This window comes from Procambarus clarkii, chromosome 12, assembly GCF_040958095.1.
Source record: "Procambarus clarkii isolate CNS0578487 chromosome 12, FALCON_Pclarkii_2.0, whole genome shotgun sequence".
In the NCBI taxonomy this organism is placed as follows: Eukaryota; Metazoa; Arthropoda; class Malacostraca; order Decapoda; family Cambaridae; genus Procambarus; species Procambarus clarkii.
Genome location: NC_091161.1, coordinates 14928655 through 14955757, shown reverse-complemented (window position 1 = coordinate 14955757; position 27103 = coordinate 14928655). Strand labels below are relative to the sequence as shown.

General features: G+C 43.4%; 1 protein-coding gene across 2 annotated transcripts; it reads right to left on the bottom strand.

The window, feature by feature from the left end:
* Positions 1–27103, bottom strand: LOC123772859 (uncharacterized). Of its 2 annotated transcripts, XR_011228186.1 has the most exons (11): positions 26347–27103; positions 25713–25974; positions 20264–23040; positions 19236–19448; positions 17582–17698; positions 12708–12843; positions 6590–6705; positions 4290–4406; positions 3180–3257; positions 1437–1678; positions 1–835 (listed from the first exon to the last, which is right to left on the bottom strand). XR_011228186.1 is itself a non-coding variant. In XM_069323320.1 (10 exons), the coding sequence occupies exons 1-10, from the start codon at positions 27073–27075 to the stop codon at positions 1589–1591; spliced, it is 4635 nt and encodes a 1544-aa protein (XP_069179421.1). In that variant the 5' UTR covers positions 27076–27103; the 3' UTR covers positions 1–1588. The 2 variants fall into 2 exon arrangements, 1 of the variants encoding a protein (XP_069179421.1); XM_069323320.1 differs by having other exon boundaries at positions 1–1678.

Below are 27103 nucleotides of genomic sequence, written 5' to 3'. Positions count from 1 at the left end.
GATTGGATTTTATTTATTTATATAAACAGCAAGTATGTGATAAACATTAAAATTTGACAACAAATGTTATGTTTGAGATCTGTATGAGCAAAACACTAATATCCCGAGAATCCTGAAAAAATAATAAATTTACAGTACCTTAACAGAAAATAATGAAAGAGAATAATGAAAATAATGAAATAATGAAAATAATGAAAGATCATGGCCAATGTTTGAGCCTGACTAGCAAGTCCTTGGGCCACCTTCACAAAAGACAGTACAGGTATTCATCCTCGTACAGCAACCACCAACGCCACTGCGAGTCTGGCTCACATTCACAATGTTACGCTAACACCTGGTAACCCACCATTGTACACGGCATAAAATGAGCAGCACTACACTCGGACTTACAAAGTTAATTTTTATCTTGGGTTTTCTCAAAACATATTTACGGGTACAGAGAAGTGCCTCATTAGGAATTGTGGTACGTTTTCAGTTCCAGATGTTTGGCTTAGTGCAAACTTTTCTTGGCAATTTGTAATAAAGATTCCACAATGTTAAGACATACATACCAACAGTGCAATTAAAACAAAATTGGTTAAAACTTATAAGTTCGTCTAATCTGCTGATGAACTTCTAACATGATTAGAAGCGATGTAAATCATCCCATTTTCAACCTATTTTATGTTTTAATATTTGTATTTAGAATTGACACAAATTGTGAATAGAACACTTGACCACATGTGCCTCAGTTGGCTCTATAGTTCTGAGAATGTATCACTGCCGCATTTCCTGAACACAGCCCAGTATCACATAAAACGTTTTGTGCTTGAGTGCAAAATTCCAGGACATAGACCTGTAAAATCAATAACAAATAACAGTTACAAACTGCAAAATATTCCAGCTTAAACAAAATGTTTTCTTAACCAGTGACACCACCAAGGAAAAGAAATGTTTACATTTGTGTATAAAACACAGAGATCTACAAATTCACTTATGAAAGACATCATAGGACAAAGTATTTTATTTTTTTTTAATGGAAATCCCGAACTTTACCACAAGGGGTTCGGCAAGAGTTAACAACCACGGGTGCTGACACTATTATGAATGGCCAAGCTGGGTTCTCATTTTAAAAATATCGCCTTTTATGTATCGAAGGTTGCATCATTAAAATAACTTTCGCTTCGCAAACAATGATTTGCTGAAAGACTTCTTAGTCCGGTATACAATAAAGATTTGACATTCTACAAAGGGATATGCTTATTATGATTCCACAGCTTAAAAAAGATTAATCATCAACATTTGGATGGACACAAGACTGGAGAACACAATTCTGTAGATAGTGAGCAAGATTGAGCCAGACTCAAATAAGTCTACACTTCAGAAAACTATATGTACACCAACTGAAGGCAGTCATCTAGTGGCTAAACTTTTCATAAACATTCTTAAAATCTCACCTAATATTCTAAACAAATATCTGAGCACCGATTCTTCGTAGGAGAAATATTAATTTTGTCCCGTTTCCATCTTGAGTGGAAGCCGCATCTCCAAGTTGGCTGTCACATCTCCAACTTGCTGGGCCTCCACTGCCAAGGAATGCCAGACAGCTTTATTGTGACGAGTTACTCTGGCCAGGTTGACTAGCAAGCTGCGCCAGGTGACAACCCACCACCTCTCCCTTCTTGTTTCCCACCAGTAACTGAAACACAAATGGATTACATAAAAATTAATAGTGTATACATTTCTTGTTACCGAGTTTGAAGATCTTATTTTAGCATCTCTCCACCTAAACCCTGACACGTGTTGTACACTTTAACCAGCTTGAGGAACCAAGCTAGGACTACACTGATGGTAAACAAAACAAGTGATAATCTTGTTTTACCAAAACCAAAACGTGTTAAACCAAAAACAAGAGGTTATCTTGAGATGATTTCGGGGCTTTTTTAGTGTCCCCGCGGCCCGGTCCTCGACCAGACCTCCACCCCCAGGAAGCAGCCCGTGACAGCTGACTAACACCCAGGTACCTATTTTACTGCTAGGTAACAGGGGCATAGGGTGAAAGAAACTTTTGCCCATTGTTTCTCGCCGGCGCCTGGGATCGAACCCGGGACCACAGGATCACAAGTCCAGCGTGCTGTCCGCTCGGCCGACCGGCTCCAGACTCCAAAAGACTTGTGTAAGTGGGGGAACAGGGAGCTGTTGTGTGGGTGCTTACCTATCTGGGATCTAATCTAGCAACTTGTGCCCTGTCTCCCTGTATTTGTGCTTCATGCATTTCAATTCTCAAGTTCAATTTATAAATGTTAAAAGTTTAATTGAATTTCAGCACTGGATAATGAGGAAGGAACCAGTAAGGAGAGTTGGCATGATGAGTGTGGGAGGAAGTGGGTTGTTTATGTATACAGCTTATGAGAAGTGGTAGGGAAGAAGGCTAGGTAGCAACAACTAACGATGCATCTTGAGGTTATCTTGAGATGATTTCGGGGCTTTTAGTGTCCCCGCGGCCCGGTCCTCGACCAGGCCTCCACCCCCAGGAAGCAGCCCGTGACAGCTGACTAACACCCTGGTACCTATCTTAGTGCTAGGTAACAGGGGTATAGGGTGAAAGAAACTCTGCCCATTGTTTCTCGCCGGCGCCTGGGATCGAACCCAGGACCACAGGATCACAAGTCCCGCGTGCTGTCCGCTCGGCCGACCGGCTCCCCATGAGTTAATGTTTGCCATAGCTCTACAACAACTTATGAGACCTATGCACGACTGGAATGGGAGCCGGTCGGCCGAGCGGACAGCACACTGAACTTGTGATCCTGTGGTCCCGGGTTCGTTCCCGGGCGCTGGCGAGAAACAATGGGCAGTTTCTTTCACCCTATGCCCCTGTTACCAAGCAGTAAAATGGGTACCTGGGTCTTAGTCAGCTGTCACGGGCTGCTTCCTGGGGGTGGAGGCCTGGTCGAGGACCGGGCCGCGGAGACACTAAAAGCCCCGAAATCATCTCAAGATAACCTCAAGAAGATCCTTATGAAGCAGTTGCGTGCTGCTGTGAATGATCTGTTTAGCACTGGCTGTGGCACCCTATATATAGCAGTATATACATAACATAAATACCCTTAACACAAACAAAATTATGTACAGTACTGTACATACATAATGAATATACACATTAGTGGCTAACCACAAGGAAACTCCAAATAAATACTTACTCTGTCTTTATACAATGCTGAGCAAATGAAAATTTTATTTGTAGCTTCAACCGGTATTCTTTGTAAAAGCTGGCCAGTCTGTGAAGAAACAAGTTCTGAGTGTATGAAAACTGCATTATGAGTTGATTCACTTGCTCATAATCATCCATCATCAATATAGATGAGTCTATATTCCCTTTGTAGATGAAAAGTCACAATAACGTGGCTAAATAATGTTGACCAAACCACACACTAGAAATTGAAGAGATGACGATGTTTCGGACCGTCCTGGACCACAATCGACTTGCTAATGGTCCAGGACGGACCGAAACATCGTTGTCTTCAATTTCTAGTGTGTGGTTTGGTCAACATATATTCCCTTTCCCTAAGTAAGATTTCACTGCTATAGCAGGAGCAAATCATGCAGGGTGATAGTCCAGGTACAAGTGTATAGGAATCTTATCTAATGTCCTTGCAGGCTCAAACTAGTACTTACGACTACTAGCATCTGCCTAAATGAGCTATAAAAAGCTATAAATACACAAATTCTTTACATAGCCTCCTTGGCAACCCAGAGATCACACTGGCTCTCCACTTGTTTCTTTAGCATGACTATAGTCGGAGAGGATGTGTCGAGGCTGTGGATAGTGGATCGTATTTTGATTCAGATGTTTTAACTTAATTTGTAGGAGGAATAGGCGGTTGCATGAGTCAAGCAGTGATATAGGGATTTCCTTAATCTTGGGGTTGCCAAAAGAGAGTATGTAAAAGCTTTGAGTATTTATGAATGCAAGTTTTCTACAGCTCACTAGAACCAGTATGACTGTTCAGGGATTTAGGAAAGTTCCCTGTGGCACTTGTACCTAGTATGACGCTCTGCCTACCACACGACAGCAGAAGCTTACCACAGGGGCAAGCAAAGTGGGAGAGCTCAGAAATGCATAGTAAACAATTGCACAATGCATACATATGTGTGTATAGTCAGGATGAAAACTTACATTTAAGTAATCGTTAAAATTTTTTTAATGTCTGCTTGTTAAGTGCAATAATTGACACTTATTACATTAGCCTAGTTATATATATAATATTCATCAAACAGGGGCTTGTTATACTCAATATCAATAAACATACAGCCAGGCAAAATACTCGGACGAGTCCATCATAACACGTGGCAACGAGGCGACCTTTGTAGATGCTGAGACACGACACGTCAGCCTCACTTGCTATGTGTCCTCTGCTGCTACCCGTCTGTGAAAACAACATTTAAATGTTCAATTGTTTGAAAATGCAGTAAATAAAATATTGTATATACCAATTACATGCTGCATTTTGTTTTACAAAATAATAATAGTTTTAAAGAGCATGTACGAATGTAAGAAATGAAACAGTATTTATGTAATACACTCATGTGAGGAATGTGTACGATCTCATCATCAGTAAGAGCTCAACCTTGTTTTCTAGGAAAGTCCCCTGGAGGCTCCCTGAAGTTATCAAGTTGAGACGCCTCCATATTTGAAGCCACATCAGTTGCAGAACTTCTGTTTGGCCTCCTGAAGACCAGAGCCAGAACCTGGCCCCCCCCATCACAGAGGTGCAGGGAGCGAGTGACAAGTTGGAAAAGCGTAGAGAAAATCACCGAGGCTTTACAGACAACTAGACGATTCACAGAAGAGGAAGACTCGAAAATACCAAAATTCCACAAACAATTCAGAAGTAGTAAAGAAGCACACTGTGACCAGTTGGACAGGGTGAGGCAGGGACCTGATCCGAAATAAGGTGCGGGTAAACAAGTGAGGCAGCCACGCACTCAACCATCCAAGGCGTCTATGGAGAAAAGCATTCTTAAAGTTTAAGATCACAACACTAAACAACAACAACAACAACATAAAATAGTGAAAGATTAAACAAGAAAATGAGGTAGAGGAAGAGTACCAACATGAGTGGACATAGAAATTAAATTGTAGAACTGAAAGAGGGAGTTGGAAACAAAGCAAGGAACAAGGAGAGAATACAGGAGAGGAAGAAGGGGCTGGCTGAACGAACACCCAAAAGCACCAGTGGGACAAGCAGGCTCAACTGCCTCTGTGCCCGAATCAGAAGGGGTAACCCCAGGAGCCGCCCTAGTCACATCCTAAACTAAACCCCGTCCTGAAACAGGAACCCTCAGACGTCACCGGGTTGGAACGAAGGGGAAAGAAGAGGAAAGGGGGGGGGGGGGGGGTAAACCCCAACTGGAAGGAGGTGCGGACAAAACCAAGGGAGAAGTTACCCAACACCTTCAGGTCCAGGGTTTTAACCAGCAAAGGGGTAGCTCTGGGGCAGCCAACCAGACACAATCCAGATCACTGCAAACCATGACACAAAGTGGTTACTAACTGAAAAGCCCCAAGAAGAGGGCCATCAGAAGAGCATATGGGAAGAACAACCCCTACATGACTCAGTATCGATGGTGACACTGAACCAACAGGCAGCTTGGAGGCAGGAGGACTGAATGGCGTCACGTGGCAAGGACACTGAACAACCCTGAAGTTTGCATAAGATGAGCGCAGAAACACACGGGTCCAAACAGGACGACCACCGAACCTGCAGGGGATTTTTGGGGTCCAAAACAATTGACTAAATGGGACACTCAGGCACTGGGACACTATGCCGGACTTGATGAGAAAATGTGTTGTTGAATCAATACAAAAGCAATATATCCCTTGTTTGGCATATATCCCCCCCTTTTTTTGCCTTCCTCAACAAAGGTATAGAAACATCATAGTAAGCAAACACAGGCTGGCTCCTGCGGCTAGGATGGCCTACCTCAGTGTGTTACAGTAGAGCAAGCTAATACCCAGTATGCCCCACACCAGCCACTGTCACTCCCAACCTAAGTAAAGGCAGGAAAGTGGGAAAACACCTGAACCTCCAAACATGCAGAGGGCTTGGGGGCTTGACTATTCTGGCCAAGAGGCAGAATAGTCAAGAGTAAAACCCCAAACATGCAGAGGGCTTGGGGGCTTGACTATTCTGGCCAAGAGGCAGAATAGTCAAGAGTAAAACCCCAAACATGCAGAGGGCTTGGGGGCTTGACTATTCTGGCCAAGAGGCAGAATAGTCAAGAGTAAAACCCCAAACATGCAGAGGGCTTGGGGGCTTGACTATTCTGGCCAAGAGGCAGAATAGTCAAGAGTAAAACCCCAAACATGCAGAGAACAGAGCTGCTGCTCCGGGCAAGGAGCCTAGGTAAGCAGCTCCGCTCTCCAGGGAAAAAAAATCTAAAATTTTCAGAAACTTTAAATTAAGTTTAAAACATATTATAGTTATTATTGATACTACAATACTTTAAAATACCTGAATGAACTTACCGTGGATTTACCATCATCTTAAAGTTAAGTAAATTGCTATAAAAGCATGACATTTTTTAGTGTAGAGATAAAGAAACTAACCGTAAAGTCATAATACACAATGGCCTTGTTTGAGCCACCGGTGTAGAGAAGTCCTCCGTGTGACACAGTTGCATACACTGTCACCTGTATGTGCTCCAACGTGCGCAAAAACAGACCTAGAGAGACGGATATAGTCAGATATGCAATGTTCTACTCACATACTTAGCTACAAAACACTACGATATCTCTCTAAACAAATTACAAATGCAGGGAAATATAGCTTAGAATTTAAATGAAAAGTTCTTTCCTGAGCATGGCACTTGGTTGCTCCCCCAAGCAAGGTCCCACTGTCCCAAGGTCTCATGGACAGGCCAGTACATAGTATCGACAGGTTGACATTTCACACTGGCACAATGGCAATCCTTTTTTTTACATATTCATTGGGTCATCGCCTCAAGAAAGCTCATTCAACAACTGTACTGTACACTCACAGTCAGACTGTCAAGAAATGCTCTTTTAACCTTTAACATGCTCGGGGTCTAATATCCTGCCATCCACACAGGCGCATGTCATTTTGAAAAAAAAAAAATTTTTTTTTTTTGCTAATCTGTTAAGTTCTGTTCACTGATCACGGGAAAAATAAAAAAAAATTTTTATTGTACTTACTTTTGTTGCAATAGAGCCGAGAAGGACGGTGATGACGTCACAATCTGCATGTTCGCTCATGCAGTACACGCCCGGGAGGTGTTGCGCGCGGTCCTCAAACAGCCAGAGTTGCCACAAATATATTTTCGTGCTATTTATTTACAACGTCTAAGCGCATTTTATCTAATTTTTTTTCACTAATTGTGTTTCAAATACTGTTTGAACATATTTTGTATCAATAATTGTTGCATATTTGAGTATACACAGGCGCACACAAATGTTTTCAATTACGGCAATATAATATGTCATTACAGTCTATTATATTGTATGTTCTGCTTATATTTGTATATATTTACACACACGCACACGCTATCTGCTTATATGTTTACATATTTACACACTCGCACACGCAATACACACTTTGAAGCACACTTAGAAGATTTCTAGACTGTGGTAGTCATTGAAGCAGTCGACAGCACATAATGGGATACCACACGTTTCACACCATGTTTGCACAAGCTTCCGTTTCTTGTCTCTACGTGTCGTTGTTTTACACACCAAGCAATCACGTTGGGCTATTGCACGCTTCACACCAGGTGGCAAATACTTAAGTTTGTGTGCTAGGAAGCCTTCAGTGTGAGCGAGGCGTGGAGTACCAGCATGCTGCAACAGTGGGTTTATGATGGGCCGCTGAATACCTGGGACATCTTTTGCAAACTTTCCTAATAACTGTATTGCAGCATCAAATACAAAGTCACGGAAAGTGGGCTTACGTCCAGTTCTCACAAGGTACATGTTGAAACAGTTCAGCATGCTCATGTCCACAAGATGGAAGAACACTTTTTTCGTCCACCTACATGTCTTCCGCACACACTCTGCAGTGCCAATCATCATGTCTGATTTATCAATCAACCACATGTTGATATTATAGTCTAAAACACAGTCTGGCTTATATAGTGGTGCGTTTGTTTTATGGCTCACTTTCCCACTGTTCACCATTGTTCCATCATGAATTGTTGTCAACAAGTTCACCTCTCTTTTGTCTTTCCACCGAACTGACAGAATGTTATCACTTTTCCTTCTCTGACACTCACCAACTGCAATGTCGTTGTCAAACACAGGCATTTCCCTTCGTTGTGGCTTTACTGTACCAACCAATCCGGTTCTATTTTCTAGCAAGAACCGAGCTAGCAAGGGACTTGTATAGTAATTATCTGTGTATAAAATGTGTCCCTTGTTCATCCACGGAGCCATGATGGTCTTCACTACACTCCCCGAGAATCCATGTTCGTCGTTACCGGGAATGTCTACATCACTAGCCGAGTACAGAATCATGTGTAACACGTATCCTGTCTCACAATCACAAAGAACAAAAAATTTCAGGCCAAATCGGTTTCGTTTTGAGGGAATGTACTGTTTGAATGGAACACGTCCCTTGAAAAGTATGAGAGATTCATCAACCACCAGCTTCTGTGCTGGTACGTAAAAATCTCTGAATTTTCCAATAACATCGTTCATGTAGTGCCTCACTCGCCACAGTCTATCATCAGGTGTTCGGTCCTGAACACTTCCAAAATGTAGACACCTGAGGAGTATCTGAAACCTGTCTCGTGACATATATTTCCCGAATAAAGGTGTTGGTATTGTCTTGTCCTTGCTCCAATAGTCATTTATTGCATGTTTGTGACAGTGCTTCATCAACAAACAGAGTGCCAAAAACACATACATTTCCGCCACTGTGGTATTTTTCCAACGCTGCAGTCGTGAAAATTCTGTGATTTCCCTCTCAATCAGGTAAGCAGCATGCAGGTTCGTTTGGTGTACAATGTATTCCATGAGTGGTTCATCATAGAATGCTGTAAAATATTCCATCTCAGCCATGTCCTCACCTTGATTAGGGAAAAGGTTTGTAATCCCTACATCTTTATCGTCAAAGTGAGGAATATTAGGAATAAAATCGTCACCATCACTCCACTCAAGTATACCAGGCGTCCTGCGAGATGCAGAGGAAAGACGGCGAGGAAGCAATGCATACCGGCGACCAGGAGCTGAATACCGTCTGCGAGAAGCATGGCGGCTACGTGCACGTGAGGTTGGTGCACGTGAGGTGGGTGCACGTGAGGTGGATGCACTTGAGGTGGATGCACTTGAGGTGGATGCACGTGAGGTGGATGCACGTGAGGTGGATGCACGTGAGGTGGATGCACGTGAGGTGGATGCACGTGAACACGAGGGTCTTGGTCCCTCATGTGGTGCCATGCGGTGGCGCTTGGCCGGGCGAGATGCTGCTGACGCGACAATTTCTCGCCCAGTTACACCACTGGTACCAGCCACAGGCTCAATAAAACTTTGATCTGAGTCACTAAACCCAGAAAAGGAGTCACCTCCCTCTGACTCATCACCCTCAAACAGAAAATATCCACAGGAACTGTGAGGTCGTGGTAGAATTGGGGTAGAAAATGGGCGAGGAGGCATGGGAGAGCGTATAGGCCTCGCCATGGCATGGCAGTCATTCTCACTTTCACTGCTGCTGCTACTATCACCCGACAACTGTGTATAATCCTCATCGTTGTCTGAATCGTCAAACACACTTTCTTCACCTTCAGAGAATAATTCGTGGGCTATTTGCTCTGGGGTGAGGGACTGAGTGGTGCGTGCCTGTGAGGCGTTTGACCGTGCGCTCGCCATGGTGACTCTCGCTAAACTGAGGCCTCCCATGCCATCGGATCGTGAGCTGGAATTTTTTTCAAAATGGCCGCTGTTTACTAGAGCCCCTGGGCAGCGTATGGGACCCCCAGCTACACCGCGGGCCATTCAAATCGTGCGCGGTACCCATACACTTCATATGAAGTGAAGCGCAGTTGATTGGTAAAACGATTTACACTTCATATGAAGTGATGCGCACTTTAAGGGTTAAACACTAGTTAACTGGCCAAGACAATACCAAGACTCACATAACGACAAAACACAAGAAAAGACGAGACAGACGAGAGGGAACAGGTGAACCAAGTGCCATGCTGAGAAAGGCATTTCTAATATACTCATAGGCAGAATACAGTATAGTTGTGCTTGTGTGTTATCAGAGGGTACTGCAGGGAAGGGAGGAGATCTCAATCAAGAAAGATCCACATTAACCATGAACACAGACTTCAAACTACAGGTTTGCAATAAAAAGTCACCACAGGACACAACAGAGAAGAAAGCCTTTTGTGTTAAGTGAACTTGCACAGATCATGAGCACAGAGATAGGCCTATGACTGAGTAAACTTGACAACACGGCACAGGAACAGAGGCCTGAACTTAGTACATGGCACGATGGTACTCGGGCGCATGAGGATCTTTAAGACAAGTGATAAGAGCAATGCCACAACTAGTCAAAAATGATGAGGTAATTAAAAACATCAAGAGAACTGGCAAGTTTGAATTGCAAATGAAAATGACAACAATGGGTATGAATTAATAGTCAGCGATAAAGAATAGTGATTTGAAGTGATTTGAATAGTACAACCATTGTGATGGGATCCCTGGATTTGAAGGTTCTCGTAATCCATCCTATCATTTTTCTGGCTGACACAATATTTACTTGGTTATGCTCCTTAAACGTTAGGTCGTTAGACATCTCTCTCTCTCTTCTGCAGTTTTGCCGAGACCTACACCACAGTAACCCAAGACGTTACCTTACCTTGCAATGATTTTGGGGCTTAGCGTCCCTGCGGCCTGGTCCTCGACCAGGCCTCCCAGAGGTGTATGAAAATACAAAACTATTGAAGCAGTTTAGCACCAGCAAGTAACTTCACAACTAGTTCCCACAAAACCCGAGATCACCCTGCACATAGAATATGCCAAAACTCCATGAACCTAACTTTGCCATGCAACCAATCACTCCTGGTACTGGCAGTACTCCTCACTCACACACTCACTTGCTCACATTATTTAAATTTGTTTGTGCAAAATTAGTACACAGAATTTGGAACATCAAGGTGGTAAAGAATTAGTTACGGTAGTTGGTTTGGATGTCATCTAGCTGCTTATCAAGGCTACCTACCTACCTACCTTGAGGCTACCTTGAGGTGCTTCCGGGGCTTAGTGTCCCCGCGGCCCGGTCGTCGACCAGGCCTCCTGGTTGCTGGACTGATCAACCAGGCTGTTAGACGCGGCTGCTCGCAGCCTGACGTATGAGTCACAGCCTGGTTGATCAGGTATCCTTTGGAGGTGTTTATCCAGTTCTCTCTTGAACACTGTGAGGGGTTTGCCAGTTATGCCTCTTATGTGTAGTTGCCACTAGGCTGCCACTAACAAATCCTGACGACTATTAAAACAACAACTACTTTCTTCTAACAATGACTATACTCTACCAGGTAGTAATTTTATTAACAAACATAAACAAAACCATTATTTAGGCTTTGGTTTGTCGCTCACTATCAACAATTCAATATGGGAATGGGCTCTCAAATTAGCACTGTGTTAGCCACGCTATTAATGGAATCATTTGCAGTATGGTCATTCTGCAGCATTGCAAGACAGCTTAGCCCCATTGATGTTGTCTTGCCCGTCACAGCATGTTGTCTTGACCAAGATAATTACAGGAAGGATACAATGAAGTGACAACCCAATACACAGTTATAACCCATACTGCCAGAAGCAATGCATCTGATGTACAGGATCCCTTAACCACTCCACCAACACGACCGGACAAAAGAGGATGGTAGCCGAGGCTAATTCCCCATCCCCCCGCCGGCACTCTGTTGGTAATCTTGGGCATGGTATTTGATAAAATCACCTCATTCATGCCAATCTTGGGCAATCATGCCCAAGATAATTTTTTTACGACATGAACATCCAATAAATAAATCACACAGCTCGAACAAGACCCCTGGCACATAAGATGCAACCCACAACAGCCTGGGTAAAACTAATTTTATTGCTCCCTGACATGCCCTATTTTTCATATTCTGTAATTAAACTGACTATAATGTCAGGTGACACATCTCATTCCCCAATACTCATTTATTCATTTCATTCTAAACTTCAATCGAATTAAGCTCCTCCTCATCCGACTGCTATCATCTTTAATATTTGTACTTTCTCTCCTGCTGTATTGTGTCCTTTCTTTCCCAATAAATATTTATGCAGCAACTACATGATGTATAAATCATACCTTTAACAACTCGTGTGTCTGTCCCTACAGTGCTGTGCCTCATACTCATTACTCGGATTAATCCAACTGTCAAGAAAATATTAAGTCACAAATGTGCATGTGTATGAATAAATCTCCATCTCTGAATCAATTCCTGTCTCAAATGCTCTTATAATTAACCTCATTCATTCCATGAAGGGAAAGGAACTATCAGGAGAAAGCACCAAGCCATCACGGCTATATAGCACTGAGAAGAGGGAAAGAATGGTGCCCAACCACTTGTGGACGGTCGGGGATTGAACGCCGACCCGCACGAAGCGAGACCGTCGCTCTACCGTCCAGCCCAAGTGGTCATTCATTCCACGAAATAATCTTACAAGACGAAGAGAGCATTACCTGTCATGGCATCTCGGATCATGAGCGGCGTAGTTTTGGCGGCAACAAGCAGAACCCTCCGGCCACCCTCAGTCATGGCCTTCAGACTTGTTACTGCTTTACCACAGAACTGCACCATCTCCGTCACACCTTTGTCCTTTGGGATGATCCTCATTATAAATTATGCCATTTAGATTATGTGAGTATTAGCCGAAACATTATTTTGTGGGTGATTGAATAAATGTAAAATAAATACTCATAATCTTATTTTAATCTGGTTATTTCTTTCATACAGTCTTTTACTCACTGTTATACATTTTTGACATCCATTATAAAATGATTTCGTGGCAACAAAAAGTATATAGAGAAACTAAAGAGAGACAAACTAGGGCAATAACATACTGTATTGAGGAAATGAATGATATTAAAATGAATATAGAGGGAAAACAAATAAAAACCCGGTGTTGAATATACTGAAACGCCTCTTTCTGGATGAGCCCAGGTGGCTCCCTGAAGCTATCTCGCTAAGATTGCTCCTGCTTGATACCTGTTTGATGGGGTTCTGGGAGTTCTTCTACTACCCAAGCCCAGCCCGAGGCCAGGTTTGACTTGTGAGAGCTTCTGGCATTTCTTGAAGAAAACAATCTAGTTTTCTCTTGAAGATATCCACGGTTGTTCCAGCAATATTTCTTATACTTGCTGAGAAGATGTTGAACAACCATGGACCTCCATACAAATGGGTCACATCAGATGTAGGAGTTCTGTTTGGCTTACTGGGGACTAGAGCTAAAACCTGGCCCTCCCCCCTCACGAAGCACAGAAAGAAAGTGACAATACGCCACCACACCAGGAAAGTCCAGTAAGTCAGCGAACCTTTACACACAACAGGAGGGTTAACAAAAATCAAAGCCTTGAAAACGCCAAACAACTCCACATGTGATTTACCTCCTCTCCAAATACAATTCCAAAATGGATAGAACCCTGAGCTACAACTGAACTAAAAATGGGGTGGGAGGGGAAGGTAAATGCACCTCCATGTTGACCAGTCTGATTGAAAGGCATCTGCCACAAGAGCCATACAATTGGGGAATAGATGCATGTAGGAGGGAAGGCACTGGTTCGATATTGAAATGTAAAGGTCCACCTTGGAGCAACCAAATGTTTCGCGGATCCAACGGAAGGATACGTCAGACAATCCATTCCATAGAAATGGGACGGAGTGAGATAACCCATCCACATGAATGTTGAACACCTCAAACATACCATGCGGAGAACCAAACCCCATTTGTCGGGGTTTAGTTGTCCGAATTATTTGTAAACATCTAGCTACACAGGGCAATGGACCAAAGTGACCCCCCTCGGCTCGGGCAATGAATCTCCGGGAAGCAGCTAAAGTGGAGCCGGAGCACTGAACACAGAGGGAGTTGAATCCTCCTCAGGGCATGTCACACAGTTCAAACTTGTGCACCGTACTGTGTGCCCAAACGAACAGGCCCGGCCACCAGCCCTGGGTGACATAGTGAGCACGAGTCATGAAGCCCCAACTTAGAGCCAAAGCTTACACTAACATATCGAGCGATGGAGGAGGATGAGACCATGGAAACTAATCCCCAAAAAAAACAAAGAGATAGCCGAAGACGAGAGCTGATGAGGAGTAAAGGAACAAAGGAGTAGTCTACACAAGTAGGGCCCAAACCCGCCAGTCCAGGGAGCAGTGAAACCAGAGTAATGAGAATAACGCCCATAAGCAAACTCTTTGGAAGGAATAGGTAAGAGAATTCTACTTGCTGCAAGAGGAGTGCAAGTCAGAAATTCACTAGTGGTTCACAAGGACCAATAGCAAACTGCCTGCCCAGCCATTACAATTGAGCTTGATCACAAGCTCAAATGTAACAGATGGGCAGGAAGCTCCATTGTGAGGGGTGTCTGCAGCCTAGTCTTCTGTAACTGTATGGTGTTTCTAAGGCCAGTCCTGGGTAGCGAGAACCAGCAGTGACAAGAGTTAGGCAAGCTGTGAGAACCACGTGCAGTCCTGCTGTCTGTGTTATTCTACAGCCCATCAAAGAGAGCGAGGAAGGGAGGGAACTGTCAAGGGAAAAGTGCCAAGCCATTACGACTATATAGCACTTGGAAGGGATCAGGATAAGGATAAGGACAGGAGGGAAGGATTGGTGCCCAACCACTTGAACGGTCGGGGATTGAACGCCGACCTGCATGAAGCGAGACCGTCGCTCTACTGTCCAGCCCAAGTGGTTGAGAGAACGAGGAAGTGAAGAGTGAGAAACACCTACTACTCTGAGGCCAGAATCAGTAAGAAGTGAGGCAGTGAAGTGCCTGAGTGCACTGCAGCTAATTGTTTAGTGACAGTGAGCAGTATGGTGCGGTAGAAGCAGCCTCGTGAGCCTGAGTGAAGGGCCACTGCATACCAGAATAGACTCTGACTTTCTGATGCTCGATTGCCTGTAGGGCAATTTTTTTTTTTCCTTCATCCCCTTGCCGCTTCGGGAGGCAACCACTCCTCCCCACTGACCGCCAGATGCGCACGGCCATTGGGCCACTGGGTGGAGAAGGGACTGGTGTTTACTCTTAATTCCGTGTTGCAGCATAGTGCTTCCAAACCAGCCTAGAGCACAAGCAATTGACAGCGGGTAGGCTTGAGGCAACAAGATCCAAGATAAGTGTTTATCTCCAAGTGTGTGGAGTAGTACATCCGAGTTAGTGTGTGGGGTGAATGAGTGGACCACAGTTGTCAGTGAACCCAAATGTAGGAATTTCACTGCAGTGCAAGAAACCATTGTACCAAGTAACATCAGTGCTAAGGAGTGCCAAGACTGTCTGCACTTTGTCCCGTCTATTACTGGGTCACCTGGAGTAGCAGCGTGAAAATAAGAATGTGAGTATAAAGGCGATGCAAGATGAGGAATTTCTTAAAAGACACATAAGAAGGCAGAACAACAAGGGAGGAACATGCAAATGAAGTAGTAGTTTACACTGGATAACTCTGGAAGAAGGCACTGGCTTGACACTGAAATGTAAAAGTCCACCTTGGAGCAACCAAACGTCTCGCAGATCCAACGGAAGGACACGTCATCGGTGGTCCATTCCATACAAATGCGACAGAAGTGAGACAACACATCCATAACCCGGTCGGGAGCGGACAGGCTCCCAGTAGGGAGCCAGTCGGCTGAGTGGACAGCACGATGGACATGTGATCCTGTGGTCGCGGGTTCGATCCCGGGCGCCGGCGAGAAACAATGGGCAGAGTTTCTTTCACCCTATGCCCCTGTTACCTAGCAATAAAATAGGTACCTGGGTGTTAGTCAGCTGTCACGGGCTGCTTCCTGGGGATAGAGGCCTGGTCGAGGACTTGCCGCGGGGACACTAAAGTCCCGAAAGCATCTCAAGATAACCTCAAGATAACCCCATGGTTAACCCTATATGGAAGCAGAGAGCCAGTTGCAAAACCAGGCAGATTAAATTTGTCCCTCCTTCCACTTCCTTCATAGTAGGCTGTTCCAAGGAACAGACAGGAATTTATTTTACTTATGTCTATGTATGTGCCTCAAGTGATATTTTAAAGTGATTTTCTGTGTCATGATATTTCTGTATCAGTGCCACAATTTATGGAAATGATTTTGGAGCAATTAAATTATGAGGCAGAAACCTAGCACTCTCGTCGAGAGACTAGTGAGTATGAGTTTTGATTTAAAATAATTGAAAGCTATTCTTACTATTAGTAGTAACCTGTGCTTTGATTTGGCTTCAATTTAAGTTTCAGTAGTCATGTAGCTATGCTGATGCTATGAAGTGGGAGGGAGGGAATTATCAGGGGAAAGTGCCAAGCCATTATAGCTATATAGCACTTGGAAGGGGTCAGGATAAGGATTTGGGGTGGGACGGTGTGACGGAAAAGGTTGCTCACCAGGAGTTTGTACTCTACCAGAGTATAGTACAACCACATACTTCTAAAGGAAAAGCATTAAGGAAGGGGGAACCGAACCCCACACCAATGGCAGAAGAACCAGGTAACAAGCAATCAAAACCTTGGGCGACCACTACAACCTCCCAAGCCTGAACATCAACCCAGGACATATTCGAAGACACAGTGGACAATGCCACAAACCAATGATCATCATGGGTCTGAGGGGTGTTTGATGACACAATGATCATTGTGCCGTCAAACTTGACGACACAATGGACAACTTGAGAAAAATGGGCATTGGACTTAGGAACCAAGGACACTGGGACAAACAATGCCGTACCCCGAGGAGCCTGGGAGGTGCGCGCAAACAACAACAGACAGCAGCAACAGGACACAAGAAAGAAGCAGCCTCGGCAGAACGAACCAAGAATCAATAATCAACGATTATTGTGAAAGCAACGTTTATTGCTATTCCTTGAAAGCTAGCTGTCTCAGACCTAGCTAAAAAATAAAGCTGCAGACTAAGAAACCACTTCCAGGGACAAAAAAATAGAACTCATTGTTCCTGAGGCTCCCAAACCCAATAACTGGAAGCGAGAGCCAACAAAAACAGAGTCTTAGAAAAGCAGTGCAAGCATGAAATAGTGTAAAGATAGGAATTGCAATAGTAATTATAAGCAAATGCACAAACAGGAAGACAAACAAGAAAAACAACCAAGACTTAATGATAGAAATGAAGTAAATAAAACAAAAACACTTGCACAGACAGACAGACGCATACAACCTGCTAATTATGTTCATATTTTTCCATTATTTTAATTACCATATATATATATGAGAAAAGTATTGAAGGACTGGATGCTTTATGCACAGCTAAACTCTTTCACTGAGTTTACAATACACTAATGAGTTGTTATTAACAGCTCCGGGTTACATATAATCAAACCAGTCAATCCCTAATGGTGGTACTTACCTTGAAGTTCCATCTTGCTCCACAGCCACCTTCCGTGCCAAGAAAGAGTTGGCCCCAAGATATGTCGAGACACCGTACGCCCTCGCCAACCTTACAGTGCTGCTTTGCTATGCCAGTCTAGAATAACACAACTGTATTAGTTAACAGACCATAATACAGGCATGAGTATGTGTTAGAAAGTTTCTTGCAAACACGAGTGACATGAATCTCTGTGTGAGACAAAAAGACACATTCTCACAATTTCTAATACAGGCATACCTCAGAATAAGAGTTTAATCCGTTCCTGGAGACGCCTCGCCTTCCGAAAACTCGCATTCCGAAGTTAATTTCCCCATAAGAAATAAAGGGAAATGAATTAATCCGTTCCTGACTACCCCAAAAACCCCACATCAAACTAAATTTTTATACCTAATTTACCTAATTCATCTAAATAAACCTACAAAACTGTGTTCCAGTTATTACTTACCTTGCTGTCGAGTGCTGTAGGCGAATGGAAGATGGTGAGGAGGGGGGAGGAGGAGAGGAGTTACTGTTTGGAAGGGGAGTCCCCTTCCATAATCACATCACATAACCCCATGCCTTGTAACACTATGGATACCACTTCTCTTTCTAAATTTTTCAAACCAGCCCCTGCTTGCCTTAAACTCTTTCTTATCTGCATCACTCGTTGCAGGGGTATTCTTTAGAAGGTCTTCGTGCAACACCCTGGCTTTCTCACAAATAATGGCCTCCGAAACACTATCACCCCTCAACTCCTTGTCGTGTATCCAAATTAATAACAACTTTTCCACTTCTTCAAGTATTTGTGGTCTTTGTGCCGTTAATGTTCTTACTCCTTTTGCCACTTTAGCACCCATAATCTTATTTTTCTTCTTAAGTATAGTGCATATTGTTGATGTGGCTTTGTTGTACTGCCTACAAAGTTCAACAACACGTGTACCGTTCTCATGCTTCCGAATGATCTCTTGTTTCTCCTCTATTGTCATCCTCACATGAGCTTTCTGGCCTTTATCCTTACCACTGGCTTTCTTGGGACCCATGGTGAGATATATAATAACAAATTGTATAGACAAATCACCAAAAATCCAACAAAACACTGAAAATCCGCGAGAAGAATTGATGTGGGGGTAGTCACTGAGCGCGAGACAATAATAAACTGAGGGGCGGAGGGGCGACGAACGCGCTAGGTCGGCTGTACGCGTATCAACAAACTCGCGTCCAAACTCGCCTCCCGAAGTAACCCTCGCCTTCTGAGACAAATTTTTGGAGTAAATACACCTCGCCTTCCGAAAATCTCGCATACAGGGACAATCGCATTCCGAGGTACCACTGTACTGTATTAGATAATAAATTATAATCATATTATACAACAATTGTGGTGTAGTAATAATGTAAATAGTCTCAAAAGCACCATGCTAGTATAGCCTTAGCTGCATGCAGCCACCAGTGGTATAGTTGGCTTCTGAGTATGACTATAAATAATACACAAGAACACTATGTTTGGAGAATTTTTTAGTTTCCCCCAGTATGGTATAGGTTCCTTTATAGTACTTCTAAAGGAAACATTACTATTATGAGCCAAAGTCAATAACTTGAAGAACGTTAGCTATACACCAAACACACGAGTGAGAGTACAGTAAGTGGACAGTATTACCTTTCCATTAAATATGCATATGGTTTTGTCTGCCGATCCTGTTACAACCTGAAATTCTTGAGAATCCGTTTCAAAATCGGGTTTGCCAACCACTCCGACACACGTCACAATGTCGGTGTGGTCGACGTATGTGGCCATAACACGCCCTGAAATCATGTTGTAACATCTTGCAGTACCATCACTTGACGCAGTTATCACAAAATCTCCTACAACCTGCAAATTTAAAATATGATAATTTGATATCATTCACCAGAAGAAAATATTTTCCCCACATGCCAGTACTGTACATCCCCCTATCAACACTTTCTCATTTTATTGACATGATGTTGACCAACAGTTTTCCTATGTCTATTCCCATTCACTTTGCACGTTTTATATATTTACTCCCTAGATATTGCAAATGAATATAGAAAAACAACATATGATTTTTAATGCTGCACGTTAAACCTTCAAAACCTTTCTCACACCGTCACAGTAATAACATTCCTTTTTGTAGTCAAGTCTATATTATAAAGATAAAATATAATCTCTTGTTGTAAGTCTAATGTCACAGTAAGGATGATATAAAGACAGACCGAACTGGGAGAGTTCAGTAGGTGTGAAGGAGTCTCATTACCATATGGATTTATGCAAGGGTAAGACTGCCTTGAGAACACTTTGCATATGGATCCCTGCTATGGCGTGTAAATAGTGCGTCCCCAAGTGTAAACTAGCAGACAAAAGCATGGTACATTGATTACTTGAATTATATCTATCTTAAGCAAAGATATACTCTGTCGAGTCTGGCCTCAGGCTAGGCTCGGCGAGAAGAACTCCCAGAACCCTCTCCAGGTATATATTCCATGACTTATATGTGGCCTGAATGATGGAATTCTGGCAGCACATTGCATTTATTTCCCCAAATTGAAAATATAAAGCTGAAGGCAAGTGCAAGAAAGCTGCTGTGAGAGAAATGGACAGCACAATATAGCAAATGTAAACAAATTGTAAATATTTCATATTACACAACATATTTGTTGACATTTCACCTTAATATCCAGCACTGCACAACCATGAGACGGGGGGCTCACGAATACGTGTTCATCTCCAGAACTGTCCATGATTTCATCAATGTCTAAATTGCAGTCAGTAACATCTTTTTCCAACAAAGTTAAAGAACTGTGAGAAGTAGTAACTGATGTAGATAATGGCAATTTTCTCTTGGCACTAACTGTAATGGGTGAATTACTTCCATTCTTTTCTGGTAATTTCTTCTTTTTTCGTTTATTCACTCTGTGTCTCTTTGTTTTTCGTTTTCGTTTCCTTTTCTTCTCTTCCGCACCGCCATCTGATCCTTCCAAATGTGGGAATCTGCTAAATTCATCTTCTTTCTCGCGTTCGTCATCTGCGTGTCCATCTTCTCCTCCCACTTTCTCACTAGCTTTACCCAAGGAAGTTTTCACAGAGTTCTCCTCTTGCACGTCATTATTCACTTCAACGTTTCCTAACAGCTTCTGCTTAATCTTACTCGGTGGGCCTCGAGACCTCAAACTGTAACAATGTTCACCCGAAGAATTTCTAGATTTCTGGCTGTCTGGTGACGATGCTGGGGACGATGAGGAAGAGGAACAACTTTTCCTTGAAGTGCCGATGAATTCCCGTTTCTCCGTTGCACTGTTTGCTTGAGCAAAACCTATTTCTTCACAAGCTTCAGTTAACGCAGGTTTCTCGTCTAATACTGACATCTCCATCTGACAAGGCCCTTGGTACACTTCAGTCGAGTCATTTGCTTCTGGAGACTCAGATTTTTTACACACTGAACTTGATTCAGACTCTTGAATAGCTTGAGATGACTCAGCTTCTTGAGATGGTTCAGATGACCCTGGTTCAGATGACCCTGCATCTTGAGAATATTTCAGTTCCTCCTCTTTCTTAATTTCTCCATTATCTACTTGTTGACAAATGTGCACACTTAATTCTTTTTCAGCATCCTGAGGCTTTTCTACAGACTGGTCTTCAGTATCTCCTTGAGAAGAATCATTGTCTATTTTATCAAGCTGCTCAGAGGAATCGACAACAGCTTCGCCTTCATCAGTAGACAGGTTGTGCCTTCGTCTTGGTATTCTCTCCTCTTCCTCATCATGATCAATAGGAACTTCACTTTCAATGTCACCTTCAGCTGAACTAGACAAAGAGTTACTTCTATTCCTACTTGTTGCTTCTCTGACATCGGTTTTATAAAATACATTTGCCTCTGAACTTTCAACAGGAACCTCCAAAGTTTTTACATCATTGTCAGTTTCTGAATCTGTATTAGAAATGGACTGTTGCAGTTTATGAATGTTACTGGCTATTTGTTGATAAAATTCTTCGTTAGGATTAATGGGACCAAGATAAGTAATTTGAAGAGTTTCTTTAGATTTCAAGCTTCTGCCTGGAGAATGACACGTGGATGTACATCTTTGTCTTCTAACAGTCTGAGATTCATTGCTGGAGTCATTAGAGGAAGTGTGAGAGAAACTAAAAGAGCGTACCCTTGGGCCCTTTTCTTGTGAAGAAGTTACAACCGAGGCATTATCTGTTGTAGACTGAACACAAACGTCTTCCTTAGACAATCCATACCGAAGTGAAATATTTTCAATATTGTATGTGGTGGTAGAATTACTAGTATCCATATGATCACCCCCATCTGAGCTAGAGTCTTGATGAAGAGTTCGTGGCGGTCTTATGTCGCTACAAGTTCCTCGCAGTACGGGAGGCTCTCCTCTAGGGACCACAGCTCCGGTTATGCTACTACTAGCGCCACCTTGTCTTACTAGCTGTTGTAGCTTACCTATACGGAGATGCTGGAGGCGTCCCAGTTCCTCAGTCATTCGCTTTTTCTCCCGCATGAGCTCGTGTATTTCTTGATCAATGCTTTCCAAGTGTCGGACAAATTCTGTTTCTTGCTCACTGAAAACCATCATTTGCTGCAATGCAATTCCTGCATCCTGACTAAATTCAAAATCACTTAAAGAATTTGAAATAGAAGTTAATTGACTGAGGTGGTTTCTAGGGCGGCCATTACGATGCCACCACCAACCTTTGCCTCTGCTTTTCCCACGTTGCTGTTGTTGCTCCCATGCACCACCTAAATCTTCTGTACTTGTACTCTGATCCACTTTAATAGTAACTAATGGTGTTACACTTCTTGCTAAACTTAAGTTAGGAACATACTGTCTTTTATTATTATTGTTATTATTATTATTGTTATTAGTATTATTATTATTATTATTACTGGATTGGTCATATGCTGGAACAAGTCGTTCCTTCTCGGTCTGTACACCAACAGTAACTCTAGCGTCAGCTGCCACTGTATTACTATGACAACGAGGTGAAGCTGGTGGTGCAAAGTGGCCAGGAAGACTTTGGTGTGGAGTTCTGGCCAGTGAGGCACAAGGGGACGGTGGTTCCATTTTGTACAGATGTGGCGTTGGTCTTCTTTCTGTAGGTTGTGGAGTAGTTCCATTGCGGCGGGAAGGTGGCCGCATCTCTGCACTGTGCGTGCTGCTTCGTTCACACTCATTTCGCATGCAGCAGCACATGAACTGGACAGGTGTATGTCGCTCAATCTTGATGCGTGGACTGAACTGCGGGGGCGGAGGTGGCGGTGGACGCGGAGGATCCGGGAAATCATTGTCCGGAGAGAATATGAGTGGCCTTGGATGTGGAGGATGGTGTAGGCCTTGGGCAGGAGGAGGAAGAGGTAGTGCATCAGGAGGAGCAGGGTTCTTTGGACGCTCTTCGGAGGATGGCCGTTTTACATGTTCGTACTTCAGATACGAGTCTGTGGGCAAGATAAAGGAATACAATTAGCTCAACATGCCTTGATATTTGTTTACCTAAAATTACATAGCCTCAATATAATATTTAAATTATGTCAATTTCAATTCTTTAAACAGTTTTTTGTACAAAAATATAATATGCTGCAAACATATACATGTAATTTCAATAAGCTACAAAGACTTGTACAAGAAATCAGTAATAATAATAAACAAAAATATAGTTTAACTGGAGGTGGTGTTGAGTGTTATGAACAAGCTTTTCAGAACACAAAGTGTTGTAATGAGACCAGAGGAGTCGAGTAACTACAGGTTCCAGTAATAACTATATGGTGGAGGCAGTGGTAGCAGTCTTACCTGTGGGTTACCTCTACACATATTCTCAGTTAGAATTTTGTTTCTTACTCCCATTAGTCTAGCCAGCACAATTAGACTCGACTATTAACTCGAGCAGGAATTTCCATCAGTCCAGTGATATTTTGTCTATGGGTTGACAGGAGATTGAAGAGTTGTGGACGTCAAATATCTCGCCTGCCTCGAAACGGATTGTGAGGACTGAGTAATAGTTTGTACGAGACAGCACTGATGCACTGAAAGTCATGCTGTCATTGGTGTTGCATCCTGGGTTTTGAATTTTCAGATTATAAACAAAATTATTTTCCTGGCTGTTGGTATGCTTATTTTGTTATGTGTATTAGTTAGGACTGACAATATTATTCTAAGATCTTTGACATAGTCACTCCATTACACGAGGAGTTCTGACATGTTTTGCATCCAATACTCTTGGTGGAACCTGACTGAAATTTTTCTATATCTTCCCAGTAGACAATTTTTAGTTACCGGTATGTTTTGGAGTGAAATAAATGCCATTGGATGCAAAATGTGGCTTGCAAGAAGCACAACCATGAAACATAAATGAAACAAGAACAAAACATGGAAGAGAAGTTTTAGGGATGACCAACACCACTTAATTGAGCAAGAAAGCAGCTCAGGGATATCTGCGGAAGTTGTCCGACCTGGACTACACCAGGCGAGTGATGTAGATGGCTGACCGGGACTCTAGGGTGACCTGTGCCCGACTACTACTACTACCATCTGCTAGTAGTAGTACTCAGGCCCATTATGGTAAGGGTTGCTCGCTCACTGTGACAACTGGTTGCCTTGCCTGCCTCAGGGCTCATTTCTTTCATTCAGAGGGGTCTCTTTGTTTTGTTTTCTCTGACCGTTTTGGTGGATTTTTCTAGGTTTAGGGTAGATCTGTGATCCACATTCTGCCTCAACTTGTAAAGAGCCAGATTCGGGTCCTAGCTTCCAGTAGGTCAGTGAGGGGTTCTGAGGTCTGGTGCAGTTCCTAAGGTATTATTAGGGGCCTGACAGCTGAGTGGACAGCGCTTCGGATTCGTACTCGTGAGGTTCCAAGTTTGATCCCTGTTGGAGGCGGACCCAGGACTCTTCAACACTATACATAACAGGCGTAACTGGCCGGCCTCTCATGGTGTTCAAGAGAGAATTCGATAAACACCTCCAAAAGATACCTTATCAGGGTGCAGGGAGGAAAACCGTGGCAATGCAAGGGCAGCACTAAGGAGCACACAAGATAACCCTGCACACATGCAGCTCCAACTACTGTTAACTTCTTGCTAACCTTACACAACAGTGTACAGGCAGAGCCACAGAGGCAAAAAAAACACTACTTAGTTGAATGCCAAGACACTGGAGCCAGAGCTGAAGAGAGGCGGTCAAGTACACCCTACATCAGTATAGAACTGAGGATGAAGATGCCTGCTGACCATGCAACCCGTCCTCTTAAAAAGAACGTCACTTTGGCTCGTATGCGCGATATGGCCAAATTTGGACGTAATTTGAAATGAAATCGACTCACAAAAGTGACGTTCTGTTCCGTTTTCTATTTGAGTCGTCCGGCTTACACACAGAGGTTATAAGAGGACACTTTAAATTCACGTTTTTCATAACGTTTTGAAACTTTATGAGAATTTCCTGCCCACCTAACCTATCAGAGGACCCTTAACTTACTGTTGTTGAAAAAAGAAATCCTAAATTTATTTTAATTTTTTTTTCTTTTTCAAATTACGTCCAAATTCGGCCATACGGGCAAACGTCCAAAAGCGACGTTCTTTTTAAGAGGACAGGTTGGACCATGAGCTACCTTTCCCCCAAACCAATGGGGGAGGTGGGCCAAACAAGCCTGCTCTAGATTCAAAAGATTTCAATCGTTTGTTTACATTGTTGTAGGAGTTCTTTTGGTGGTTCTTGAGGCTGTAGTCTCTTGTGATATCATCACTGGTCTCTTGTCTTGCTGACTTTCTGGGTTCCTTCCCTGGTGGTTACCTTACCTTGAGGTTACCTTGAGGTGCTTCTGGGGCTTAGCGTCCCGCGGCCCGGTCGTCGACCAGGCTGTTGGACGCGGCTGCTGGGTGGCATCAATAAATAAATAAGTACGTGTCATCACTCCTTACATCTCTGTGAGGAGGGCCAGACTCTGGCTCTTGGTCCCCGGTAGGCCAACAGATCTCCATGGCTGATGTGACCTAGTAACTTCAGGGAACTACAAGGGAACTCCCCAGAAATAGTTGTACTAAAAGTATAACAAGAAATGGAAGAAATCACACATTAAAACCATATCATAGCATTAATTACAAAGTTATCCTGAACTAACCATCAAGCTTCTCCTGCTTGATAGACCTCTGGTAATGAGTCGATGAGAGTGGGACGGTAGGAGGCTGCTGAGTGGCTGGCATGTGGGGGACTGGCCTCTGTGGCGGTGTGGTGCCCAAGGGCCGTGGGGGCCCGGGCATCAGTGCCACAGGAGACGGAGGGGCTAGGCCATAAGGGTATACGCATTCTGAGGTGTGAGGCGTTCGTGGATTGTGCATGCAGAGGCCACATTCACTGATGGGCGATGGACGTTCTTCCTTTACCTGAGGAGTGATATAAAAGCTGCATCACATTGCATAAGGCACCAAATCATAAGTCTAGCTCTCAACTCCCAATCTCCCTATGTATTTAAACTTTCCTCATAAAGCAATTGAGTAAAATATTTAAGCATTTAAAAATTACAAAAATAATTAAATGTTTATTTGTAAATAGCCGAGCAAGGGAAATACTGCGTTCTTTTCATGTCTCTTAATGCAGGGTTAGTAATTAATAAATTAAGAATTAATTTCTCTGTTGTATATACATTTTTAACTCTGACACTTTCTGGAAAAAATGACTGCCCGACATCCAATTTACACGAGAGAGCCCACGAGAGATGTGATTATGAAAGCTATGTGTAAAGTCGTCAACATTACCTTTAGTCTAGGCGGAGCCAAAAGAAGCGAACTGGGTCCAGGCACCGAGATGTTTTCAGCTGCCGGCCTTTGGCTATTTAAAGGTGGCTGACTTGAGGCTATCAAGTTTAGTGTGGCATCAGACACCTGGTTTGTTAGATCTCTAGTACTGTTAGGGCCACTAGCTAGGGATTCCATAACGCACAGTGGCACTTCTACGGGAATAGGCGGCAGCATCTGTAAGGGAGCACCTGAAGGTTTGCTGCCACTGTGGGGTGTGGCCACTTCTCTCTTACTGATTGAGGTTCTAGTGTCACTTGACTCAACATTTTCTGGAGAGACAGACACTTGGTGCTGCACCTCCTCCTCCTCCTCCTCCTCCTCTTCATCTTCATCTTCCTCCTCCTCTTCGTCTTCATGCTCGTCTTCATCTTCTTGATCTTCATCTTCACGATCACTCTCCCTATCCTCATGGTCGTCATCTTCATGCTCTCTTTCTTCTGGCTCGTGGTCATCCTCTTCATGTTCACTCTCGCCTTCACCTTGAATGAGATCTTCCATTTCCGAGTCTGAGTCGTGGATGGTGATGGTGGAGGCGGGATCCCGTGGCGGCGGGGATATTATCTGACAGTCCAGGTCGTGATCGGAGTCAGCATTAAGAAGGTCATTCAGGGAAAAGGTTACCTCCTCCCATGCTCTGGTATTCCCGTTCTGCTCCAAGGCAAGAATTTCCCGAACCTGCAAGAACATTCATTTTAACAATTTGAGGACGCTAAAC

Coding starts and splice junctions, on each gene's coding strand:
- LOC123772859 (XM_069323320.1), bottom strand. CDS start 27,075: ATGTTCTTGCAGGTTCGGGAAATTCTTGCCTTGGAGCAGAACGGGAAT. Junction 6,706..12,707: donor GATCCGAGATGCCATGACAG/GTAATGCTCTCT, acceptor CCGTCTCTCTAG/GTCTGTTTTTGCGCACGTTG. Junction 1,679..3,179: donor CAGCATTGTATAAAGACAGA/GTAAGTATTTAT, acceptor TTTGTGTTTCAG/TTACTGGTGGGAAACAAGAA.